This window comes from Bidens hawaiensis, unplaced genomic scaffold (genome assembly GCF_021521415.1).
Source record: "Bidens hawaiensis isolate Kalapana, Puna unplaced genomic scaffold, B.hawaiensis_p1.1 tig00009662_1, whole genome shotgun sequence".
Classification (NCBI taxonomy): domain Eukaryota; kingdom Viridiplantae; phylum Streptophyta; class Magnoliopsida; order Asterales; family Asteraceae; genus Bidens; species Bidens hawaiensis.
Genome location: NW_027491725.1, coordinates 740,443 through 763,575, shown reverse-complemented (window position 1 = coordinate 763,575; position 23,133 = coordinate 740,443). Strand labels below are relative to the sequence as shown.

The following is a 23,133-nucleotide window of genomic DNA, read 5'->3' as shown; positions in this document are numbered from 1 at the left end:
AGTTTGGTGTTATACCCACGCATTTAGCCCATCTCCAGAATTACACACTGCTTCAGTTATTATGCGTAGAAAGATAGACAATGTCTTTAAAAGGAACTCAAATCTATTTTGAGTGAACCGAGTTGAACATAGGCCCCAGCCAAGGCTATCAGTTTAGTTCGTTCATTTCTTACAACTACTGCTCGTTGAAGAGTAAAGACATTGGTTTCGATCAGTGTTCCGTTATATAGCGTTTATTATCATTTCTTGTAATTTGCCTTTACACATTTTTTTATCCTACAGCCTTACGACTACATGAAACCAATATAAAAGTATACGATAATGGAGGTTTATTGGATGACTCAACATCTTCTAGAAAAAGAAGGTTGGATTATGTTTTTTAACTTGTGAATGAAGTTTTGGGTGAAATGATTTGGTTAGTAGATGACAGATTGGTGGTTATAACTTGTAAATCAATATTATTATACATAACGGTCCCCTAAGCATATATTTACAAGTAATCTCCATACTGAAGTTAGCTCGATTAGTTGGACGGACGTAAAGCATATATATTCTAGTCTAGATAAATAATATAAATATACGCGTGTCCCATAAGATATATATTTGTCTCCATTAATTAGTTATATATTTTCTTTGCTTTTTATTTGGTTGTTGTATCTTAGGTCACACTCCACGCACGTGTCCATTCAAACCCAATGATCTTCAACTTAATTTTGAGCTAAACTTCCTTTCTTTTTTATTCTTTTAATAATGATAATTATATCATTTTGTATTTTATAATCAAGTAATCAACTAGTTTACAAGTATAAAAAAAATAAAATAAACAAATGGTTATGTCTTTTGTTATGGAGTATGAAAAATTAATTAAACATTTAGCATGGCATTATATCATTTATTTAATAGCTCTATAGCACATATATACGTTAAAATGATGGTTGCATTTATTAAAAATGAGCTTCAACAAAAAGAAAAATTGAGAAGTAGGTGAAATGCAAGGTTAAGTGAAGGTGACCAAAGGGCTTGCCGTGTTCGCCTAAGTGTGCACATTGACAGGTGTTCGGGACCGGGGGTTTAAGGTGTTTTTTTTAGTTAACAAAAATGATAAAATAGTCATTTTAATATATTTGAACATTTAGTTTTAATTTTGGTTGTGCTATAAATAAAACCTTGATAAAGTTTATTAGAATTTTAAAAATATACTTCTTATATCATGTGTAGTGGAGCGTGATAAGTATAATTATAAAACTCTATAACGTCCATATAACACCTTGCACGCCACTCCTCGGGGTGCCATGGCTCATGGTTTTTTTATTTTCTCCAGACGTTATGTAGATGGCTCCCTCCCTTCACCAATTTATAAAACAAAAAACCTTGAACGACTATTATACATACATATATATATAGGGTAAGGATCATAAGAGAACCCTTTACAAATTGAGAACTTTGAGAACCATTTTGGACCACTAAAAACACATTTAAAAAATATTTAAAAAAATCATAAAACAAAAAATAATAAAAATTTTAAAAAAGTAAAAAAACCAAAAAGTCTTATATTTCATTCCGGTTTCATTAAAAAAATAAGAAAATAAAAATAAAATTAAAAAAAACCTCGTATTATACACATATGTATAATTTTATTTAATCTTTAGTTACGTAATATACACATATGTATAGTATCATTTATCTTAAATTATACACATGTGTATAAAAAACATGTAAATGTACATATATGTATATATTATACATATGTGTATATAGTTTAGCTAAACCGAGTTCTTTTTATGAAACCGGGATGATAAAATAAGAATATTGGTTTTTTTATTTTTTTTATTTTTGTGTTTTTTTATTTTTTGGTTTTTTGTGGTCCAAAATGGTTCTCATAGGTCTCAATTTCAAAAAGGTTCTCTCATGATTCTGATCATATATATATATATATATATATATATATAAACCAATTTTTTTCATTTAAACATTACTAGTTAAACCCAATCAACTCTATTTTAATTTTTAAACACAACTCTCCACTCTTTCAATCTTTACACTAATTTATAAAAAAAAATCAATCCAAAATGTATCCCTTCAACAACCCAAGATTTGTTTTATTTTTTTTAAGTACTCCTATGTTTTTTTAGTATTTTGATTTTTTTTTATTTTACTGTAACTTTTACATGCTCAATGAAATATTCTTTCGTTCATTTTATTAAATAAATTGAAAAAAAATAAAAAAATAATAGCTGAGTACTAATTGCAAGTCTGTTATGGAAAATTATACTACTATTACTATACTAATTTTATCATAACCCCCGAACTGCCGTGACCGACACGTATCGCATAACGTTCCACGAGAAGAGGAAGAGGGGGGGGGGGGGTGATGAAATGCAAAATACAAATACTTTTTCTAACATGAAAAATCTTTTTGTTGTAAGCTATAAAAAGTTGATTACACAATTTTTTCAACCGAAAATCAATCAAAAACGGGTAGAGTTAACCAACTTTAGTTTAAGAAATCATTAAAGAATTAATTTTTTGCTTATCTTCTACCGTACTTTTTAATTATGATTTAACACAATAAACAAATATACTTACTATGTATGTTACAACAGTATATTAATGGTTTTATTTCATTCCAAGGGATATAAAGGATTAGAATATAATTATTTTTTTAACAGACAACAAACAAAGAATTGTCTAGGTACTTCGTACGAGATGATCCAATGTCAAAAGGTCACCACCAGCTGACCCAACCCAGTCGTATGGAGGTCTTAAGCGCCTCCAAGTTATTTTCAGTTCCGAGGAAAACCCACCCGTCCAAAGACCCACTGATAGTAAAACCCGGACGACCTCATGATCAAACCGGAGATCACAAAGATCTCGATCGGTCTTTTTTCATTGAGCCATCTATTTACTTCCTAAAGTGTTATTTGTAGAGATTGAATATGTATCTCCACTAAAAATTCCGAGTTTTCTACTACAATTTAATAGTCAAGATTCAAATAAAAACAAGTAATAATAAAATTACCATTTTCCTTAAGAACGGCCCATTAAAATGTGTATTAATCATACACGTAGACAACATTTAATGGAGCCTACAATAAGATATAATTGGTGGGGTTTGAAGTGAGGTGTGGTACTAGTTGAATAATTAAAATGCACACATTAATTGAATGAGTAGACAAAGCAAGCGGGTCTACCAACTTTTAACACAAGCAAAAGTCAAATCAACCATGCTAACAAATTTGTTTCAGGGACTATCCTACACTTCACATAAGTTAATTGTGAATTTTATGTGAAGTCATTGTTACATTTTAGTATATAGCCCGCTATTGTAATTGTTGTTTAATATACATGTATAATGTGATGTAAAACTTTCAGAATATGATGTGCGATTAATGAAGCGTTGAATGAATACTTATGTAGCTTATATGCATATCTTAATTGCCTTCCTTATCCAAACGAATAGTGTTTAATAGAATGAAATTGTTTATCTAAACCGTATAACTAATCTATTATCAAAGTGCGATTGAGTAACTAAATCATACATGTTGGACTAAACTACTCATGTTGCTACTACAACCAAAATCATGAAATAAAACTAATAACCACCCCTATGCACAATAAACTCTTGCCAAACAAACAAGTTGGCTAACCTACAATAACCGACATTGATGATAAGAAACTTATTGAATAGTGATAGCCATGAAACAAGTTGCTAAGATGAAATTAATATGATCTCACACTCATAAATATCCCAACACTAATGCTGCTACCTTTATAAATAACCCATCAAACATTGATGATTAAACTAAAAACCAAATAACCTCTAGAACTAGACCAACCTAGAATCTCATCTATGATCAGCCGTAAATTTCGCAAAACCAAAGGATTACAAGAGTGGAGGCCAAAGTTGAAAAAAAGTTACGGATAAAATGATTTATTGTTCGGCATCTCGATTCAAAAGTGACAATTAAGACCATGATCAGGGCTAGGGTTGCCGAGTTTGTAAGGAAAATGTTGTTATATAAATTCAAGATCACATATGTAATTTAATTGTTTTAATTACAATTAATGGTATCATGTCAATGTCATAATTACATGGTTAAAGTTTGATATTAAAAAGGAAGAGAATACTTGATAAAGAAATATGACACGTAGTGTTTGTAGTTTGGGTGAGTGAGGTCGGACCTTCTACAATATATAACCACGTTTATTAAATAGTTAGTTAAACGGGTACTATTTGGCCTCTTGTCATGACTCATGATGATGTAATAATATGTATGTGGTCATGCCAAAATTTAAAAGTATACATTTTTATTTGTTTATGGAACCTAGCTAGTATAATAACAGAAATTTGACTTCATATGTTCAATACTCTATTCTACAATATACATATAAATGAAAAAAATATCAGGAGTTACTAATCGAGTAAACTGTATAAATTATACCCTATTTTCTAGAAAACTTGTTAGTTTTCCATGATATACATATTCATGGATGACATACTTCTGATAACGATGCAACACCGCCTTTTAATCGCTAGATGTAATTACTCGACGGTGACATTTGACTACAACATATGCATGTTTACTTTAAAAACAAAATTAAAGAGTTTCGATCGGTCCCTTGTCTACATGGTAGGGTTGGATTTAAGATTTAAATAACGCTATAACCGATCACACAAAAAATATGAGTGTTGTCATAAAAATATATGTGTGATTTTATATAAGCATTCTATGGTTATATATGCTGTATACAATATAAACTAAATCATAAATATTAATTTTAACAAACCATCTTCATAGATTTTTAGCTACTTAACATCGTCAAGTTGGCATATGCTAGCTTATTGTTGGTATAACACATGCTAACCATAAAGGTTTACCCGTTAGTGGTACAACTCATGCTAACCGAGCCAGCGACAATCCTACATGGCATCACATATTCACATCCATCTTTTTCAAGCACAATGATAAGTTTAACGGTTAGACTTAACAGGGTTAGTGAGTCGGGTTTAATTACAAGTAAAATGAGATCACATGGACGAAAATCACTATTATGAAACTATTAAGTCGCAGATTTGGACAAACTACACAGACAGAAACCGCAGTTTACTCTTTTGTATTTGAAAAAAGGATTTGAAATTGGCAAATTTATTTATACTATAAAAAGTAAAATCTCTCTATAATAGAAGTAAATTTCAATCATGTTAATTAACACTATTATACAACCTACTAGTCACAATGATGATAAAAGAAATGACTTTAAAAAAAAAAAAAAAACTCATGCATGTTATTAGTAACCATGGCCGGCCCAACCCTTTTGGATGACTAAGACTTACGAGAATTCGGGATATTTTTCAACTTTTATTGCATGTTACAAAGCAAACATCTAGCCACAAATATGTATACCTTTTCAAATAACTTAAAGAGTCATTTTAACCATTTAGCATGTTTTTGATTTTACTTAAATTGGAGGCTTTATCCAAGTGGGAGCCTAAAGCACTAGTTTACTCCCCCTAGAGACGGCACCAAGCTAATATCAACCATAGTACACACTTTTTGTGAAGAAACAAAATTTAGATTATATGCTTGTCTCACTTTGTATACTTGACAGGTTGTAACATGCATCATAATACTGCAAACTATGTTGTACAACAAACAATAAATCTCTAATGAGCCAAATGTCAGAAATACAGAATGAAACAACACACACATGCACCTATAAACTATATTGCACAATAAATAATTATAATAATAATCCCATGAGACAAATGTAAGAACAAAATAACATACATGGACCAATTTCACACAAACCTTATGCAAAACCGAAAGTCGGTACTGAGACTTATTCCACAATAATATATGCCAGCAAAGTTTAACAAGTAGGTTGATGAAAATATAGAGAAAGCTCTCAAACAGCTTCTGCAAACCCAACTCGTAAGTTACCGTAGTCAAACACCGTGTGATATTTAGCCATGAAGATACCTCCCAAAATCCTGCATAAAAAATGCCCATATTAAGAGCAGTAAATCCACTGGCGCATCGCGCTTCTGCTCCTTTACCAGCTTTCAGGACATACTAATAGGTTATATATTAATTCAGGTTATAAACAATAGATAAGAAAACCAAATGACTAAATGACTAATGCAGTTAAAAGGATAAATAATACGAATCGGATTAATATTATTATAAGGCTTTACCTGTTCAGGTGTGAGGTCAAAAGATTTACCACCAATGGTAAATGCAATATTAGGCATGGATGAAAGTCTGTTGCAGTCAATTGCAGATTCACAAAGCTGAAAAATTAAACTTAAAAACATTGTGTTTTGATTCATATGTTATATTTTGATGGTGAAGTGGTAATGAAGTGACTTCACCTGATCCACATTGGTCTCGTTTCGCTTGATCTGGTTTCGTATCCAAACAACTGCCGTCTCACAGAGACTACACAACTCATCATGCACACCAGATGCATTTTTGTTTTTGTCAACTACACTCTCAATTATCATGCTGTCAAAACATATATACAACAACTTAGCATTATTAATAACAAAACAAACTAGAGTACAAAAAGTTACATAAGTGTGAATTGACCTAGTATCGCGAGAACCATCAAAGGTGCATAACTTCATTTCGGAGCAGATATTTTCAGGTTGTGTCTACAGAACAAATAGAATGGTGTAAAATTTAAACTTTTAATTACCTATTGTTATTTTTTCAATTTGTAATATAAACGTTGAAGTTGTCCCGCATGATTATGTCTATCTACTATATAGCCTATCAAAGCACGTGCGAAAGTCTGTAAATACTTTATTTTGCCGTTTTTACAACTCCAATTTCAATACCGGAATGTTTAGAATAAAAAAAAGTTAAACATAGCTGTGTATTTAGACGTTTTAAAAAATTAACCAAGAAAATTACTAGAGAAAATTTCTATTAAATATGTTAAAGATGTATAGCAACTCAAATGAGTTTTGTAATGCAAAAGAATGCAGAAAGTAATATTAACATTACATGTAAAAATAACTTATTAATGTAAATGATTATAAAGATTATATGGTATACAAAAATACGAAAACTAGACAAATTTATTAATCGGGCAGGTACCTCAGATAGTAGCATCTTAATAATAGTTTTTCCATATTGATTGACCAATGCGTTGCATTGTTGGCTCATAACACCAATAGCTTGTTGAATTTGAGTAATAGCATCCTAAAGGAGTTGGATATTATCAAATATACAAACAGACTGCATAACTCAAATGTTTGTCCAAGTTACTTGTGTTAAACCTTATAATAAGTGCATATAAACGTACCGTTGGACCAGCCAACATAGAAGTTCCAGAATCAGCAATTGCTGCACAACCATTTTCACAAAAACCTGAAATAAAAATGATGTCAGAAAACTTATAAAAGCTGAACTTTAATAATGAATAAAAGGACTAAAACCAAATGCTACAAATTTACCGGTTGTTTTATCACCAATCAGGACATCACCCATATCGAACTATCACAAGGTAAATAATTAAATTAGATTTGAGTTTATGGAAAATGATCATAAAAAAATAATATATATAAAAATAAAAGAAGACTCGCTCACTCGCCTGCCAGTAGCCTTTTCTAGTCACAGGGACATACGTGTGTTCCCCCTTGAAATGATTACTATCAACACCACCGAACACGAGTTCACCCCCTTCATCCTCATCAGCATTGTGATTAAGCCAAAATGAAAATACGGGTTCGGTAACAAGACCTTGTTTCATCATATTATACCTAAGACGATATAAAAAAAATGAAGTCAATTATGAAACTTCAGACAAAAGGTCGACAAGAAAATGCATGCATAGGCCATCGAAGGAATCATTAAGGATACCAAACTATTAAAAAATTTTAGTTGTTTTAACCGAAAATTTGGCAACAATTACCAAACAGGAACAGCACCCCCTATAGAGATTTCTTGAAACCCAAGGCCAAGTATGCCATCAAACTGGGCTGTCACAAAACTGGTACCAGATAATTTAGTTGCCTCTATAAAATCCTGAAAATGGTGACATTTCAAAATAAATGAAAACATTGAATTTAGATACAAAGTTTCTTAAAGTATTACAAGACCTGCTCTTTAACAACAAGGTCACCAAGTGTGACAGAATCTCTGCTAAAGAAACCAGAGACCGAGCCTGTTCCGTATTGAATTGCAGCAGATGTCCCTATATTGAAGCATGAATGCATTAATTACAACAATAATAATAATAAATAATAATAATAATAATACCATTTTTCTCATAGGAACTTGATTGGCTAGACTTATACTTTGGGTGAAAAAGGCAAGCAAGCTGCATACATATCAACAATAATAAGCACCAAACATCAGTCAAGTTATTTAAAACAGACTACAAAAGTATATGTGTGAAACTCACTGAGTAGCATGTTGCAGAAGGGACCCACAGACTAGAACTGCCAGTGTTAAAAACTAAACTGAACATTTGAGGTGGAGTACCAACACCAATCTCACCATAATACTGAGCATCCATGTAATTCTCTAGGCCAATAACATCACTTCCCGAAACCATTATATTACCCCGAACGCTGTGACTTCTTCTAGCAATCCCTGCATTCGAGCCCGCATGTCCACCAACTTGGTTGATTTTCCTCTTTTTAAGTCCAATTCTAACCATTCCATCATTAGGACCCGAGTATGCAGTTGGTGATAGAAGCAACCAAAGAAACAACAAAAGAAAGCTCGGTTTGAATAGAGTACACATCTCTAGCATTGCAATAGCAAAATAACCGATCAAAATTTCATCGGCGATAATAAAATAGACAAGCAATTGTAGCAATATGCAGATAAATTCATACACCAATAGTAGAGATCAAGTGATCAGAGACGACTGGTGACAGCAAAATGCGAGAGAAACAATACTTAAATAGTTAGAATTTAACTATTAACCATCATGTTTTCACTCATTTCAGTCTTCTTTGAACTGTCATCAGTTACAACGTGCTTGGTTAGTAAAGTGGGAGACAAAGGTACTTTTGCAAAATAATTCACGTTTGTCTTGCGGTTATACGCCGATTTTCAGTACCGTTAAATCTAAAGGGGACCAATGGCTCATGAAAAGAAATCACAAAACCACATAATCTTTGGGGAATAAAATGGAGCAGAAGATCATATAATCCATCAACCTTAAGATAGGTTTTTCGGTATTTGTTAACAATTCTTTAGGTTTGCGACTAGCAAGATATGGAGCCTAAAGTTGTTTAGTGTTGACAATCTTAAGAGAAGAAAACATACCACTTCTCATCAAAAGTTGTATCTTATTGAATTTCTAGTTACTTATATTTGGATTCTTAAGTTTTGATATATAAATTTTAAAACATGTCAAAACCAACTTTCGTTGCAAATGATTTTCATTAAGACATGTTAAAAACCAGCATCATCTTCTTCAAGAAATGGTCCACTCCATCAGAGGTCAAAACAACAAGACAGGTCCATCGAAGTTTTTTTTATCAGACAACTTACTAGTCACGCATGTGACAAGCATCAACCATATATGTCGTCTCACTTCATATATTTCAAGTTTGTCTTACGCGTATTATAAGGTCGTAATATACAACATAATACTACACAATATGAGACAAATATAAGCTATACAAAATGAAACAAATCCAAACCAGAGTGAAACAAACAAATTTCGCACAAACCTTGTTTAAAACACGAAAGACAGCAAATAACACACGGTTTTAACCTTGTACTTGTTCCACAAGTAGCAGCCAGCAAAGTTAAACGTTAGTATATGTTTCATATATTTATTGCTAGATTTACAGAAAACAAGCAACAGGTTAATGATGATATAGGGAAAGTTCTCAAACAGCTTCTGCAAACCCAACTCGTAATTTACCATAGTCAAACACCGTGTGGTATTTACCCATGAATATATCTCCCAAAATCCTGCATCAAAAATACCCATATTATTTATTTTATCAACTTACCAAATAGCTAGGAGTATATGTTAAACATGAAGGAAAAAAGAGGTGATGACTGTACCATAGGGGCCCACGAGGAGGTGCCACGTCAAGAGCAGTAAACCCACTGATGCATTGTGCTGCTGCTCCATCGCCAACTTTCAGGACATACTAATAGATTATAAATTAAATTAGGTTATAAATGTTTACCTTCGGTAAAAGAACCAAATGATCGGATTAATTAATATTATTGTAAGGTTTTACCTGTTCGGGTGAGAGGTCAAAGGTTTTACCAGCAATGGTAAATGCAATATTAGGCATGGATGATAGACTGTTGCAGTCAACTCCAGATTCACCCATTGGACTCGGCAACCGCTCACACAGCTGAAAAAACAACTCTTAAAATCTTGTCCAATTTTCCCATGACAACATCAAATAAATCATTATTTTATTTTTCTTCATTTCTTCTTATTAGAGATGGAAACGAGTCACCCAAAACACGTATATAGAATTAGCGTGTCATGTGTGATTACAAAAGTTTAAATTTATTTCAATGGCAATCTAATCTCATTTATATACAAAATACAAACTTTGGGAAATTTTCAACCCATTTGACTCGTTTCTTTCAAGCATGAATTAACTCGTTCGTATGTAAATGAGTTATGGGTCAGAAATCCCACTAATATATTTGATTCATGTTGGGATTGATAATTTGAAACTGATGTTTATCAAATTTCGCACGAAAGTCGGTTTATAAGAAAGTTTAAGTTTCGCACGAAGGGGTTTATGCGATTCACTTGGAGGATGAAACCGGAAAAACCGAATCCAATCAACAACTGGCGGTTTGGAGTGTTTGGTTATATGATTTCGTAAAAACTGATATTTCAATACGGTTTCACATGTAGTTAAAACTGAAGGGAAAAAAACCCAGTTTATGCATTTTTATTTTTTATCTTCAATATTAAGCTTTGCTATTAATGGGATTTTTACTGGGTGTGATTGATTGATTGATCTTCAATATTAAGTAATATAAGGATTTAATAAATAGTGCAACTCAAAAGGACTTGGGCGGTTGGGCCCAAATCTCTCACTATTTTGGACCAATGTTTTTTTGCCCAAATATTTAAAGCTCAAATGGTAAAACCAAAAGAACCGAAACCGAGCGGTTTTCAAAAACTCAAGGACTGAATTTTTGGTTTTTTATTCGGTTTGAGCACAATTCATGTATTTTGATGGTGAGGTGACTTCACCTGATCAACATAGTTAATTATTTGATCTTCGGTCTGGTTTCGTTTGATCTGGGTTCGCATCCAAACAACTGCCATCTCGCAAAGACTACACATCTCGTCACGTACACCAGATGATTTTCCATTATTTTTGTCAACCACACTCTCAATTATCATGCTGTCAAAACATATAATAAGTTAGCATCATTAATGACAGAACAAACAAGAGTACAAAAAATACAAAAGTGTGAAATTGACCTGGTATCGCGAGAACCATCCAAGGCGCATAGCTTCATTTCAGAGCAGACCTTTTCAGGTTGTGCCTACAAAACAACAAATAACTTAAACATTCAATTATATATTGTTAATTCTTTTTCAAATTGTTACAAAAATGTGGTTAATTAAAACAAGAATTATACATTGTATAAATAGGGTTTGGATAACTCCAAAAAACTAACAACTTCGAGAAATCCTAACATTGTATAAATATGAGGGTTGTTTTCTTATTTATGGCATGTAACTTCATATATGTAATCACAAGTTTACAAATACGTGATAACCAAATTACCTATACGTGTAATAACAATTTTACACATGTAATCATAAAACTACATATACTAAATGACAAAACCACCCTCAAATAACATTAAATAAATAAAATAAATAAAATAAATAAAATTATTGGTTGTTAAGAGTTCTAAAATGATCCTGATCGGCTGATCCTATAAAAATATAAGTTTTAACAACTTAATTTTTTGCATAAGCAGAAAGAATTTTCTTGCTAAAGAGCAACTCAAATGAGGTTTGTAACGGAAAAGAACATAGAAAGTTGTATTAATATAACATGTAAAAATAACTTAACTAAAATGATTATATGTATTAATACCTCAGATAGTAGCATTTCAATTATAGTTCTCCCATACTGATCGACCAATGTCTTGCATTGTTGGCTCATAACACCAGCAGCACCAATAGCTTGATTAATTTGAGTAATAACAGCCTAAAAGAATTGGATGTTATAAAAGTGATATTAATTTTAGGTAGCAAAAAATAAAGCTAATTAATTAATTAGACGCAACTCAAATGTTTGCTCAGTTTACTTGTGTCAAAGCTTATAAATGCATTTAAACGTGTATACATACCGTTGGGCCAGCCAACAAAGAAGTTCCAGAATCAGCAATTGCTGCACAACCACCGTCACAAAATCCTGAAATAAAATGATGTCAGAAACCTTATAAAATCATAATTCAAAATAATGTTTTAAAGGATTAATCCACAAAGGTGTGAAAACTAAAAAAGAATAAAAACAATTACCGGTTGTTTTATCACCAATCAGAACATCACCCATATCAAACTATCACAAGACAAAAATCTAAATCAGATTTGATTTTATAAAGAACAGTTATAATAGATAACAAAATATATATATAGAAGACTCGCCTGCCAGTAGCCTTTTTGAGTCACGGGGACATATGTGTGTTCACCCTTGAAATGATTAGTATCAACACGACCAAACACAAGTTCACCCCCTTCGTCCTCGCCAGCATTGCGATTAAGCCAAAACGAAAACACAGGCTCCGGAACAAGACCTTGTTTCACCATATTGTACCTAAAATGATATGCAATAAAAAAAAGGGAAAAACAGTCAATTATGAAAGTTGAACAAAAGAATCAAAGGAAAAATGTATACATAGGCAGTTTAGGGGTGTAAATCGTGTCATGTTGGCGGGTTGACTAATACTTATACGTGTCGTGTTGAACCCACTTAATATCACGTCGTGTTTGAGTCACCTAGTTTTATGTTCATTCACCAATACGAGTAATTCCATTGACTTAGTAACAATTTAAACAATTACTTACTCCGATTCATAATTAACCGATTTTTGTAACTTGTGCTATTTTGTTTTTGTGTATTTCTCTCTCATTACCAATTAACAAACTTGGGTTTGTATATATTTAGCTCGAGAGAGAATAAGGCAATAAGCGAATGGGAATAAGCGGAGAATGGGCAGTTAAACTAATAAAATAAAGTTGTTGGAAGTAAAGACTAGATAAAAAGTTAACAAGTATATGAAAAGCTAAAAACCAAAATATATTGAATTTAACATTTTTCGTTTATGAATTTAAAATATTAAAGTTTAAAACTCTCAAACGGGTTAAAAAGTCAATCCACTTTTTAAAGGGTTGTGTCGCATTGACCTGTTTAAGAAAACGGGTTGTGTCAACCGACCCAAAGCCTTTTTGTTGTGTGTTCATGTCATGACTCATGAATTGCTGCCCCCAAAGCCATCCAAGTATTCAAAAGGTTTCATTAAGGCCACATAACTATTAAAAAAAATTTATAGGCCACCCAAGTATTAAGTTGGTTTCATTCATGCAAATTCCACCAAAACACTTTTAGTGGAAAATTGTAAAAACCACCCTTGAACTACAACTTTTGTCACATCTAGAGTTGTAAAATGACAAAAATGCCCCTAAATCTACTCAAAAGGTCAAGTCTAGATGAACCGTCGGAAACGTAATTGTGTAATCTCAGTGGTATTTGTGTCATATTTATAAATCTAGAAGTAACAAAAGTCAATCTTGATATACATTATCCCAAGAATGAAAGGTTAAGTAAAAGAAAGTGAAACAACAATTACCAAACAGGAACAGCATCACCAACAGAGATTTCTTGAAACCCAAGGCCAAGTATACCATCAAACTTGGCTGCCACAAAAGTGATACCAGGCTCTTTAGTTGCCTCTATAAAATCCTGAAAATGGTGACGTGTCAGCAATGAAACATTGCATTTATTGCAGTTAGATACAGAGTTTTATAAAATATTAGAAGACCTGTTCTTTAACAATAAGGTCACCAAGTTTAACAGAATCTGTGCTAAAGAAACCAGAGATGGAACCAGTTCCATATTGAATTGCAGCAGATTTCCCTAAATTGAGACATAAATGTGTTAATAATAATAATAATCATACTAATGATGATAATAATAATAATAATAATAATAATAATATAGTAAGTCCTCAAATAACACATAGGCCTGTAAATGAACCAAACATTAAGCGAACCGTTTGTGAACCGCTTGGTGGGAAGTTCGTTCATTTAATAAACAACCGAACATGAACACATGCCTTGTTCGTTCATTTATGTTCGTGAACGCTCATTTGCATTTGTTCATTTATGTTTGTATATTCACTTAAATTTTTTCTGGTCCACTATAATTCATTCTAGTTTTTTAAATTTAGATATCTGTCATTACAAGTTACTGAAAGATTATTAACTTTTTAGGCCCCATAGACTGAGTTCAGTTTACATTTTTTTTACTGGTGTTCCTCCGTTTACGTTCATGAAAAGTTCGTTTATACTATTAATGAATGAACATGGCCAAACACACGAACATGATCATTTGCTTAACAAGCAAACAAGAACCAGAAAGCCCCGTTTGTTTACGTTCGTTTTCGATCATTTGTTTGGTTAAAGTTAAATGAACGAACACAAACATGCCTCGTACGTGTTCGTTCGGTTGGTTTACAAGCCTAGACACATCGAACACCTCAACACCATACCATTTTTCTCATAGGAACTTGAGTGGCTAGACTTATACTTAGAGTGAAAAAGACAAGCGACCTGCATACACACCAAGAAGTTAACATCAACCGAGTCAAAACAAACTACAAAACTCTAAAGTGAGAGAGTGACTGTGTAAAACTCACTGAGAAGTAGCATTTTGCAGACGGGACCCACAAGTTAGAACTGCCAGTGTCAAAAATAACAGTGAACTTTTGAGGCGGGGTACCAATACCAATCTCACCATAATACTGAGCATCCATGTAATTCTTTAGGCCAATAATATCACTATCTGAATTCCTAAAATTACCACGAACACCATCACTTCTTCTAGCATTCGCTTCATTTGAGCCAGCATGTCCCCTAGCTTGGTTCAATAGGTTGATTTTCTTCTTTTTAAGTCCAATTCTAACCAATCCATCACTAGGACCCGAATATGCAGTAGGTGATAGAAGCAACCAAAGAAACAACAAAAGAAAGCTCGATTTGAATAAAGTACCCATCTCTAGCACTGCTATAACAAATAACCGAATTAACCAATAAGCTTGTAGTCGAATTGAATGAACAAGAAAAGAGCATGTCGTTTAACTTTAACCAAACAAAGAACCAAACAATTAAACAGACGGGCCTTTTCTTGTTCATGTTCGTTTATTTAAAAAAATAACATGTTCGTTTTCGTTTATGTTTGCTTGTTTACGGTATAAACGAACGGTACACGATTGTAAACGAACAAAAATAACTGAGCATAGATGAACGAACATAAATGAGCTAAAACCAACTAAAAGTAAATGCGAACAACATGTTGAGCCTAAAAAAATTATTAAAACTGTAATGATCCAAAAAAAGAATCTAAACAAGTATATTAAGGAACGTAAATGAACAAACGTAAACTGATGAAAATAAATGAAATGACGTTCACGAGCATAAATGAACAAATGAGACATATGTTCACGTTCGTCCGTTTATTATAAAAAGCCAACATAAGAGAACTTCTCGCTGAACAGTTCACTGAACGTTCTGTTCTTATACTGGACTATTAACGGAACACTAACTGAATTAACAAACAATTAATCAATGGTTCAGCTAAACCATAAACGATTAACCGAAAACTGTGGCTAGGATTCGATGCTGTGAAATTACTGAATGATTCAAATAATTCATTTCTAATGCCATATGACGATCATATTTTCATTTCACAAGTTAACTTGAACAACAAATAGTTATGTTTTGACTTTAATCAAATTACACATTTAATACTATAGGACTGTAACCTAACTTTACTAAAGTCAATCATCAATCACTATCAAAAAACGCCATCATGTATGATTTATAAATAATCACAACTCCTAATTAACGTAACTTATCACGAATTTAACGATAACTAAAGCACATAGTAAAACTGAAAGGATCATAATAACAAGTTAATTACTGAATCAAATCAACTGCAAATGTAACGATAACCGAATCACATAGTATAAATCGAGTAATCAGAGCCGATTGATCGACTTTACCCTAAGTTTTATCGGCGATTGAAACGATCAGTAACAGTTACGATCAGTTGTAACAAATTAAACAAAACAAATGAGGAATTAAAGTAATATTAGGTGAAAATCATACAGCAATGGTGAAAATCGAAGTGAACGGAAGCGATTGGTGAGAGTAGAATCGGTGTGACAGGAACAATAATAATAATAATAATAATAATAATAATAATACTGAAAGAAAGAAAGCGTGTATGCTAAGAATTGGACAAAGGTGCAGAATAGAATAATAAAGGCAGTTTCTGCACTGCGCAGGTTAGTGGTTCCCCTTTTGTTTATATGTGTGTTCACGTAGGGCCCTTTCAGGTTATATGTGTTGTCAATTACAGCCCTGTTGGACTTGGGTTAATCACATCATTTTTATTTTACGGTTTTTACCTTTATTTTAGGGGTTTGGCACTTTGGCCGTTTGGTTTTAAGCCAACTCGTTAAAAGGTTAAATTGTGATACCATATGTTGGCTGAGGCGGTGAACAAAATTTTCTTTACAAGGAGATGGATTGCTTCTTTTTTACTGGGTGAGCAACTCGTTGTGTGAAAACAAAACTGTGAATTCCTAGTGGATAATCTATCAGAGACAAAGAGAATAATGTCTTGGTGTGATCGCCTATAACTGTTACTAAATAATTTTGAATTAAGTCATTTAAACCAAAGTTTCGTAATTAGTTCTTTTTCTCTTTTTTTGAACGGCCAAAAAATTATGTATAAATAGGGAGCTTTGTTCAACTCACTATAATATGCCTAGAAAAAGGAATAATCGTGATGGTATTTATTGTTAATAATATCTTATCTTCAATGGATTTTATTCTTTGCTTTGACGCATAGCTATCTTCAATTTAAATGGTTTAAGAATTACATTTATAGCGCATATTTATAGGTGTCAAAACCATGCATGACATAACTCGTTTAACAAACATGTCTAGTTTGGGGTTGAAATGAAAATGTTCATGTTAACATGTTTTATAAGTTTAGTAGAAAATAGAATGTGATGACAAGGGTATAGTGACATTTGCCCACTTTAATTGTGAATGCATAATAGTTGGTACATGTTGTAGATAGAGCCGGTTGGGATGGGGATGTAGGGAAGACCCGATCATCTTGGAAGCCTGAAAATTATATAAAAATTTATGCATATATTTAAAAATATTAGTATGTATGAGTTATCGAATTTATATTTTACTAAAGGCACGATTTACTCACATTCGGCGCAAATTATTTTAACGATTATATAAGACGGCCCTGGTCGTCGATTAGATATTATAACCAAAGAAACAACAAAAGAAAGCTTGATTTAAATAGAGTACAATCTCTAGCACTACAATATCAAAATAACCGAATTAATCAAACCATAACCGAATTTAGTGTCATATGAGTACTGATTATCAACGTGAGCCAATGAGTGATATTATTAAGGGAAAATTCTCATAATAACCCATTTAAAGAATGTGTTTCTAAAATTATCCTCAATAATTCAAGTTTCCAACTTTGTCTCTTTGTTATCTCGTCGCCGACGACATGATAGCGAACACCGACGATGCGTTACTGAAACAAATAGGATAACGACACATGGCCGGAATAGGTCGTCGACGATGCGTTAGTGGATAACGCATCGCTGCTACCCTACGTTAGCAACATAACGCATCGCTGCTACCCTACGTTACGTATAACATAGGGTTGACGATGCTTTATGTTGCTAACGTAGGGTAGCGGCGATGCGTTATGTTGTTGCTACCTTGTTATGACAACACAAGGGTTCCACGATGCGTTAGTGATAACGCATCGCTGCTACCCTACGTTAGCAACATAACGCATCGCCGCTACCCTACGTTAGCAACATAACGCATCGTCAACACAGATTCCGGCCACGTGTCATTATCTTATTTGTTTTAGTAACGCATCATCGGTGTTCGCTATCATGTCGTAGGCGACGAGATAACAAGAGGACAAAGTTGGAAACTTGAATTAATGGGGATAAACTTGGAAACATATTATATGAATGGGCCGAGAATTTTCTCTACTATTAAATCTAATACATCATGTTTTTCATTTATTGCAACTAAACCTCAAGAACAAATAGTTATGTTTTTACTATAATCAAACTTGTAACATATATATTTGGTAAACGAAGGGCTAGGATTCTTATGCTCCGTCAAATCATCATTAACGTCCTTATATTAACATGATAACACCTCAAAAACGGTCCTGCCTATTAATATATGTTATTGATTTTTTAACGGCATAATAATTTTTGTAAAAAGATGGATGGAAAAAGGAATTTGCGTGCCTAATCCAAATTTCAAACAACAAGCAATTAAAAAAAAAGTGTTGTATAAAATAATAAACAAATATATTTGAAAAAAAAAAGTCAAAACTAAACCCTCTTAGCTAGTGTTTTAACTAATTGCCTTCAAAACTGGAGTAGTTGACTTAATTGTTGCCATGGCTATTGTCATTGCTAGTACTTGCACTGCCATTAATGTTGCTATTGCTATTATTGGTGTTACCACTGCTGCCACCATTAAGAACTGATGAAATAGCCGCCGCTAAAACCGCAGAGAAATTAGGATCAGCAGTGAGGGCCGTGACCGTATCAGCAAAAGCGCCTTGTGACGCCCCTTGGTGGTGCAATGGTGGGACCGCAAGTCGTGAGCCGCCACCAGCCTCCATGCATTGTGACATTTGGAGACCAGAGAATTTAGATTGGTTGTATAATGCTAGTCCCTCATTTTGACCCGAAAAGTTTTGATTCTGGTGGTTTGAAAAAGGAACTGGAAATTGTAACGGGTTCGGGGTTTGGGTCAAGTCTAAGGAGACGGTGGGGAACGGGGCGGAGGCGGAAATGGTGGCCATGCTTGAAGCGCAAGAAAGGAAGGTTCTTCCTAAGAAATTTGAATTCATAAGGCCGTCGGAGCTCGGCATTGATCCTGAGAGTAGCATCCTGGCTGCGGAAGAGGTGGTGGAGGCCAATGCCATGGCGGCTGGCGGCAAAGGGTGGTTGTGAGTGCCTTCGTAAGTGGTGATTAAGATCGTTCTATCTTCCGCACATCTTTGCACCTGCATCATACACCATTGTAATGAAATTAATTTCACGTAATAGTAACCAAGTTTTTTAAACTGTCACTTAATATAAAATGATATCACAAAATCTAGGACAAATAAGAATGTTCAAAACGTTTGTGGCTCGCTCAAAATCGGCTCGTTTACAGCCGAGCTGACTCTGTATGCATACAAGGAGCCGAGCTAAGGTCATCTCAAATTATAAATGAGTCGAGTCTGAGCCCACTTGGTTTGGTTTGACTTGACTTAACTTGTTCACAACCCTATGATAAAAGTATTAATATATCAATGTAATCGTACCTGTTTCCTAACCAGACAACCGGCGGCCATGGTGCACCGATAATACGCTCGTGGACACGGGTTTCCTTTTGCCATTTTCTGTCCATATTTCCTCCATTGGCATCCATCAGCAATCTGAAAAATTAATCATGATAATGAGCTAATTCAATAGTTAACGGACTCTTATTTGTACAAATTGGTTAATGGCAAACAAGGTAGAAAGTAGAGATGAGAGCGGTACTGAAGAGTACCCAATTTCTGGAAAAGTGGGTACCGAATTTATCGGTACGATACTGGTTTGATATGATACCAATACGCTTTACAAGAAGCCCATCTTTATATGGTATCGGTACCATACCACTAGTACCGGTACCAAAAAACCAACAATAATGGATTTCTGGAAAAGTAGGTTCCGAATTTATCAGTACGATACCGGTTCGATATGATACTGATGCACATTACAAAAAGCCCATCTTTATATGGTATTGGTACCATACTAGTACCGGTACCAAAAAAACAAACTGAATTTGATTAATAATTCGTTAATATGTACCGTGGGAGCTTCAGAACGAGCTCGAACTGAAACTCTAGCCTTTCGAATGGTTGCTTCGGTAGCTTGATCAATGCTAGTGTTGGGGTTATTCTTGGAACAGCTCAACCTTGGAACCTTATTCGATTCCGGTGGTGATCGTGGTTGTTCATCATGACTCTTCCCCTCGGACGACGATTGTGAATTATCGTCGGTTTCAACTGCTGCTGGAGCCGCTAAGCTTAGATCCATAAATGATTTCGGCACTTCATCTCCATCGTTCGATTGATTTTGTTGTACCATGGACACGAAATCCGTTTGTAACTTGTTGTATTTGACAGTCACTTGACTCAAGGCTTCTCTCAGTTGTTGATTCTCCATGTTCATCCTCCCTAATTCAGCTTTAGCTACTGCTAACTACACAAGACAATTTGAAATTTCAAATTCTAATATACCAATAAATAGTAAGATCATTTTCCATTATTAATAACTGTCAGCAATGTAAACAAATTAAACCGTTTGTGAGCGGCTCGTGATCAACTCGCCAAAAGCTCGAATCAGATCGAGCTTAAACAAGCTCGAGTCTAAAATTAATCTTGTTTAATAAACGAGCCCGAGCTTCAGTCATTTTGATCATACTAAACCAGCCTATTGTTTAAAAAATCTTTATTTAATTTTATACACATGCATGTAACAAATATTATTATGTATAGAATTATGGTAAATACAACTAAATAAAATTTATGTTGCATACAAAAGTATGATTACAATACAAAAATCTAATTATAAATATATATAAACTAATTAATAAATAATTAGATGACAGCCCACGCGATGCGGCAGAGTGTGCACACAAATCCAACATCGAATACGTGACACCGGTGTTAGCACGTGCGGAACCTTGCAATGGTATGTGTGTAACCCTACGATGGTATGCGCACATGGACATAGGGTGTGTAACTGGTGTTGGTACGCGCGTAACACGCAACTGATGCTAGTACACCGTTTTAACTCGAAACCTGTTATGACCCAGCCCCTTTTGACCTAAACCCATATTAACCTAACCATAACCAAATTAACCCTTTTTTGTATCGACCCGTTCCGATCCTAATCTGTTTTGTCCCATGAGCCGAGCCCGCCTGACCTGCCCCGTTACCCGTACTTAACATGTTATTTTTTTTAATTTTATAATTTATAACAATACCATACTCACTTTAAGGAGGATAAAATGCTCGTTTTATCGTGTATTTTTTTTTAAAATAAAATATTGACGTGTGTAAGTATTATGGTCGTTAAAAAGTCGTGGGGATAATTGGTTTAAAATAAAGGTTAAATGTGTAACTATTTAATAAATTAAAAAAAAAACTCAATTTGAAATTGAAGAACCATTATCGTAACTATTTTTTAATGTATAATGTTTAACCGTGCATGTATGTATGGTTAAAAGACCATGTTTCCCCTATATTTCAAATTTTATGTATCGATGTATAAATATACAATATGCAACAATAATGATACATTTTAAAAATTGAAGAGTCACTCTTATATCTTATATAGACTAGTATAGATATAGATAAAAAGCCAAGCACGTTAAAAATAGCTTGAGACGCAAAACAAGTCACGCTCAATATTTAAAACTAAGCTAGAAATGAGCCACGCCAAGCTCAAATTCGAGTTCTAGTAAGTCAAACTATGGCCGGCCCGGCTCGTTTACACATCTAAATCTAAATATAGTATATTTGGTTATAGATAAGCACCTCATTTTTATGTCGCTTATCTTGAGATTTGGGAGATGTTTGGTCGTCAACAACAACCGACTCACGATCACTGCTTGTGTTTCCAGTCACAAGGTGCAAGCCAGTCTGTAACAACAATCATTTAAATTCCAATATATTAACACAATTCAATATTATTCAAATATTATTACTATTACTGCGTACGTTAATATGGTGATTGAATTCGGTGATGACTGGAGAGTTGTGACGATGATGATCATGATCTTGGTGGTTTTTATCAGCAAAGAAATCGACCTCGTTAATGACGTGTTGCTTGTTGTTGAATTTGAGGTTGATTGGGAATTGGATGGTGGTAACTGGTGGTGAAGACATAATAATAATGGTTGATTTGATGGCGGTGGGTTTGTGTTTGTGTTGTAATCTGATGGATGAGAACTGAATCAAAGGAGAGTCCACACGATCACCATTTATGAACAAAGAGAGAGAAATCAAGTCTCATAAGAGGCAGTGGACTCGGCAATTTAAAAGGGAAGTTGTGACTGATGACTGAAGAATACTTACAAATAAATATACATACATATCTATAATAATAATAATAATAAATCACATAGGTAATTGATGCTTGCTACCTTTAATTAAATAAAAAATAAAATTTAAAATTAGTATTACATTATGTACACCTAATCATTGTAGTTACTAAATTCTCTTATTTATATTTAAAATTAATTTTGTATTAAACGTGTATAACATTTACAAATACCGGATGAGGATCAGTAAAAACACTATAATATTACTATTTTCTTTTAATTTAAAGTTTTTAAGATTGAAAAAATAAATGTTTTATTTGGTTTTTGGTAATATTTTGTGTTAGGTTAAATCTCTCCGTATTATTATGGATATATGTATATAAAGATAGATAATTCTTTTTGGTAAAGAATTATTGAAATTGGAGTTTTGTTTTTCCCTTTGTGGACAAAATTGTTTTCTTTTAAGTCAGCATTAGACCAAGCAAATTCAATTTAAATAATAAAGAAACTAGAAAACCTAAGGAATTTATGGAGAAAGAAAAGGGCAGCACAATGGAAAATGACCACACAACTTGGATGTTTTGGATCTAATAGTTTTAATCAACGCGATAGTTTATAGGGAGTTTGTTCAATCAATTACAAAAAAGGTTATCCTGATGAAATTTCTGTTTTCATATTTAATGTTTTACAAATTTATTATTATTTTTTTATAAGTTT

The 23,133-nt window shown here is 33.3% G+C and overlaps 1 protein-coding gene and 2 pseudogenes across 3 annotated transcripts; all 3 read right to left on the bottom strand.

The window, feature by feature from the left end:
- Positions 1-5,866: 5,866 nt before the first annotated feature.
- Positions 5,867-8,823, bottom strand: LOC143533368 (cyprosin-like; annotated as a pseudogene). Its single transcript, XR_013135339.1, has 12 exons — positions 8,413-8,823; positions 8,268-8,328; positions 8,108-8,202; positions 7,921-8,033; positions 7,600-7,768; positions 7,463-7,502; positions 7,312-7,376; positions 7,104-7,208; positions 6,591-6,655; positions 6,369-6,506; positions 6,197-6,305; positions 5,867-6,074 (listed from the first exon to the last, which is right to left on the bottom strand). The product of XR_013135339.1 is annotated as a cyprosin-like (transcript).
- An 803-nt stretch (positions 8,824-9,626) lies between these two features.
- On the bottom strand, positions 9,627-15,266 carry LOC143533367 (cyprosin-like). The gene is made up of 13 exons (XM_077028185.1): positions 14,895-15,266; positions 14,748-14,808; positions 14,019-14,113; positions 13,827-13,939; positions 12,625-12,793; positions 12,499-12,538; positions 12,327-12,391; positions 12,071-12,184; positions 11,443-11,507; positions 11,209-11,362; positions 10,223-10,342; positions 10,041-10,129; positions 9,627-9,944 (listed from the first exon to the last, which is right to left on the bottom strand). Exons 1-13 carry the CDS (start codon positions 15,249-15,251, stop codon positions 9,860-9,862), a joined length of 1,527 nt encoding a protein of 508 aa, XP_076884300.1. The 5' UTR covers positions 15,252-15,266; the 3' UTR covers positions 9,627-9,859.
- A 3,296-nt stretch (positions 15,267-18,562) lies between these two features.
- LOC143533334 (WRKY transcription factor 6-like) lies at positions 18,563-22,462 on the bottom strand (annotated as a pseudogene). Its single transcript, XR_013135335.1, has 5 exons — positions 22,094-22,462; positions 21,911-22,015; positions 20,178-20,570; positions 19,646-19,759; positions 18,563-19,342 (listed from the first exon to the last, which is right to left on the bottom strand). The product of XR_013135335.1 is annotated as a WRKY transcription factor 6-like (transcript).
- Between the last annotated feature and the right edge of the window lie 671 nt (positions 22,463-23,133).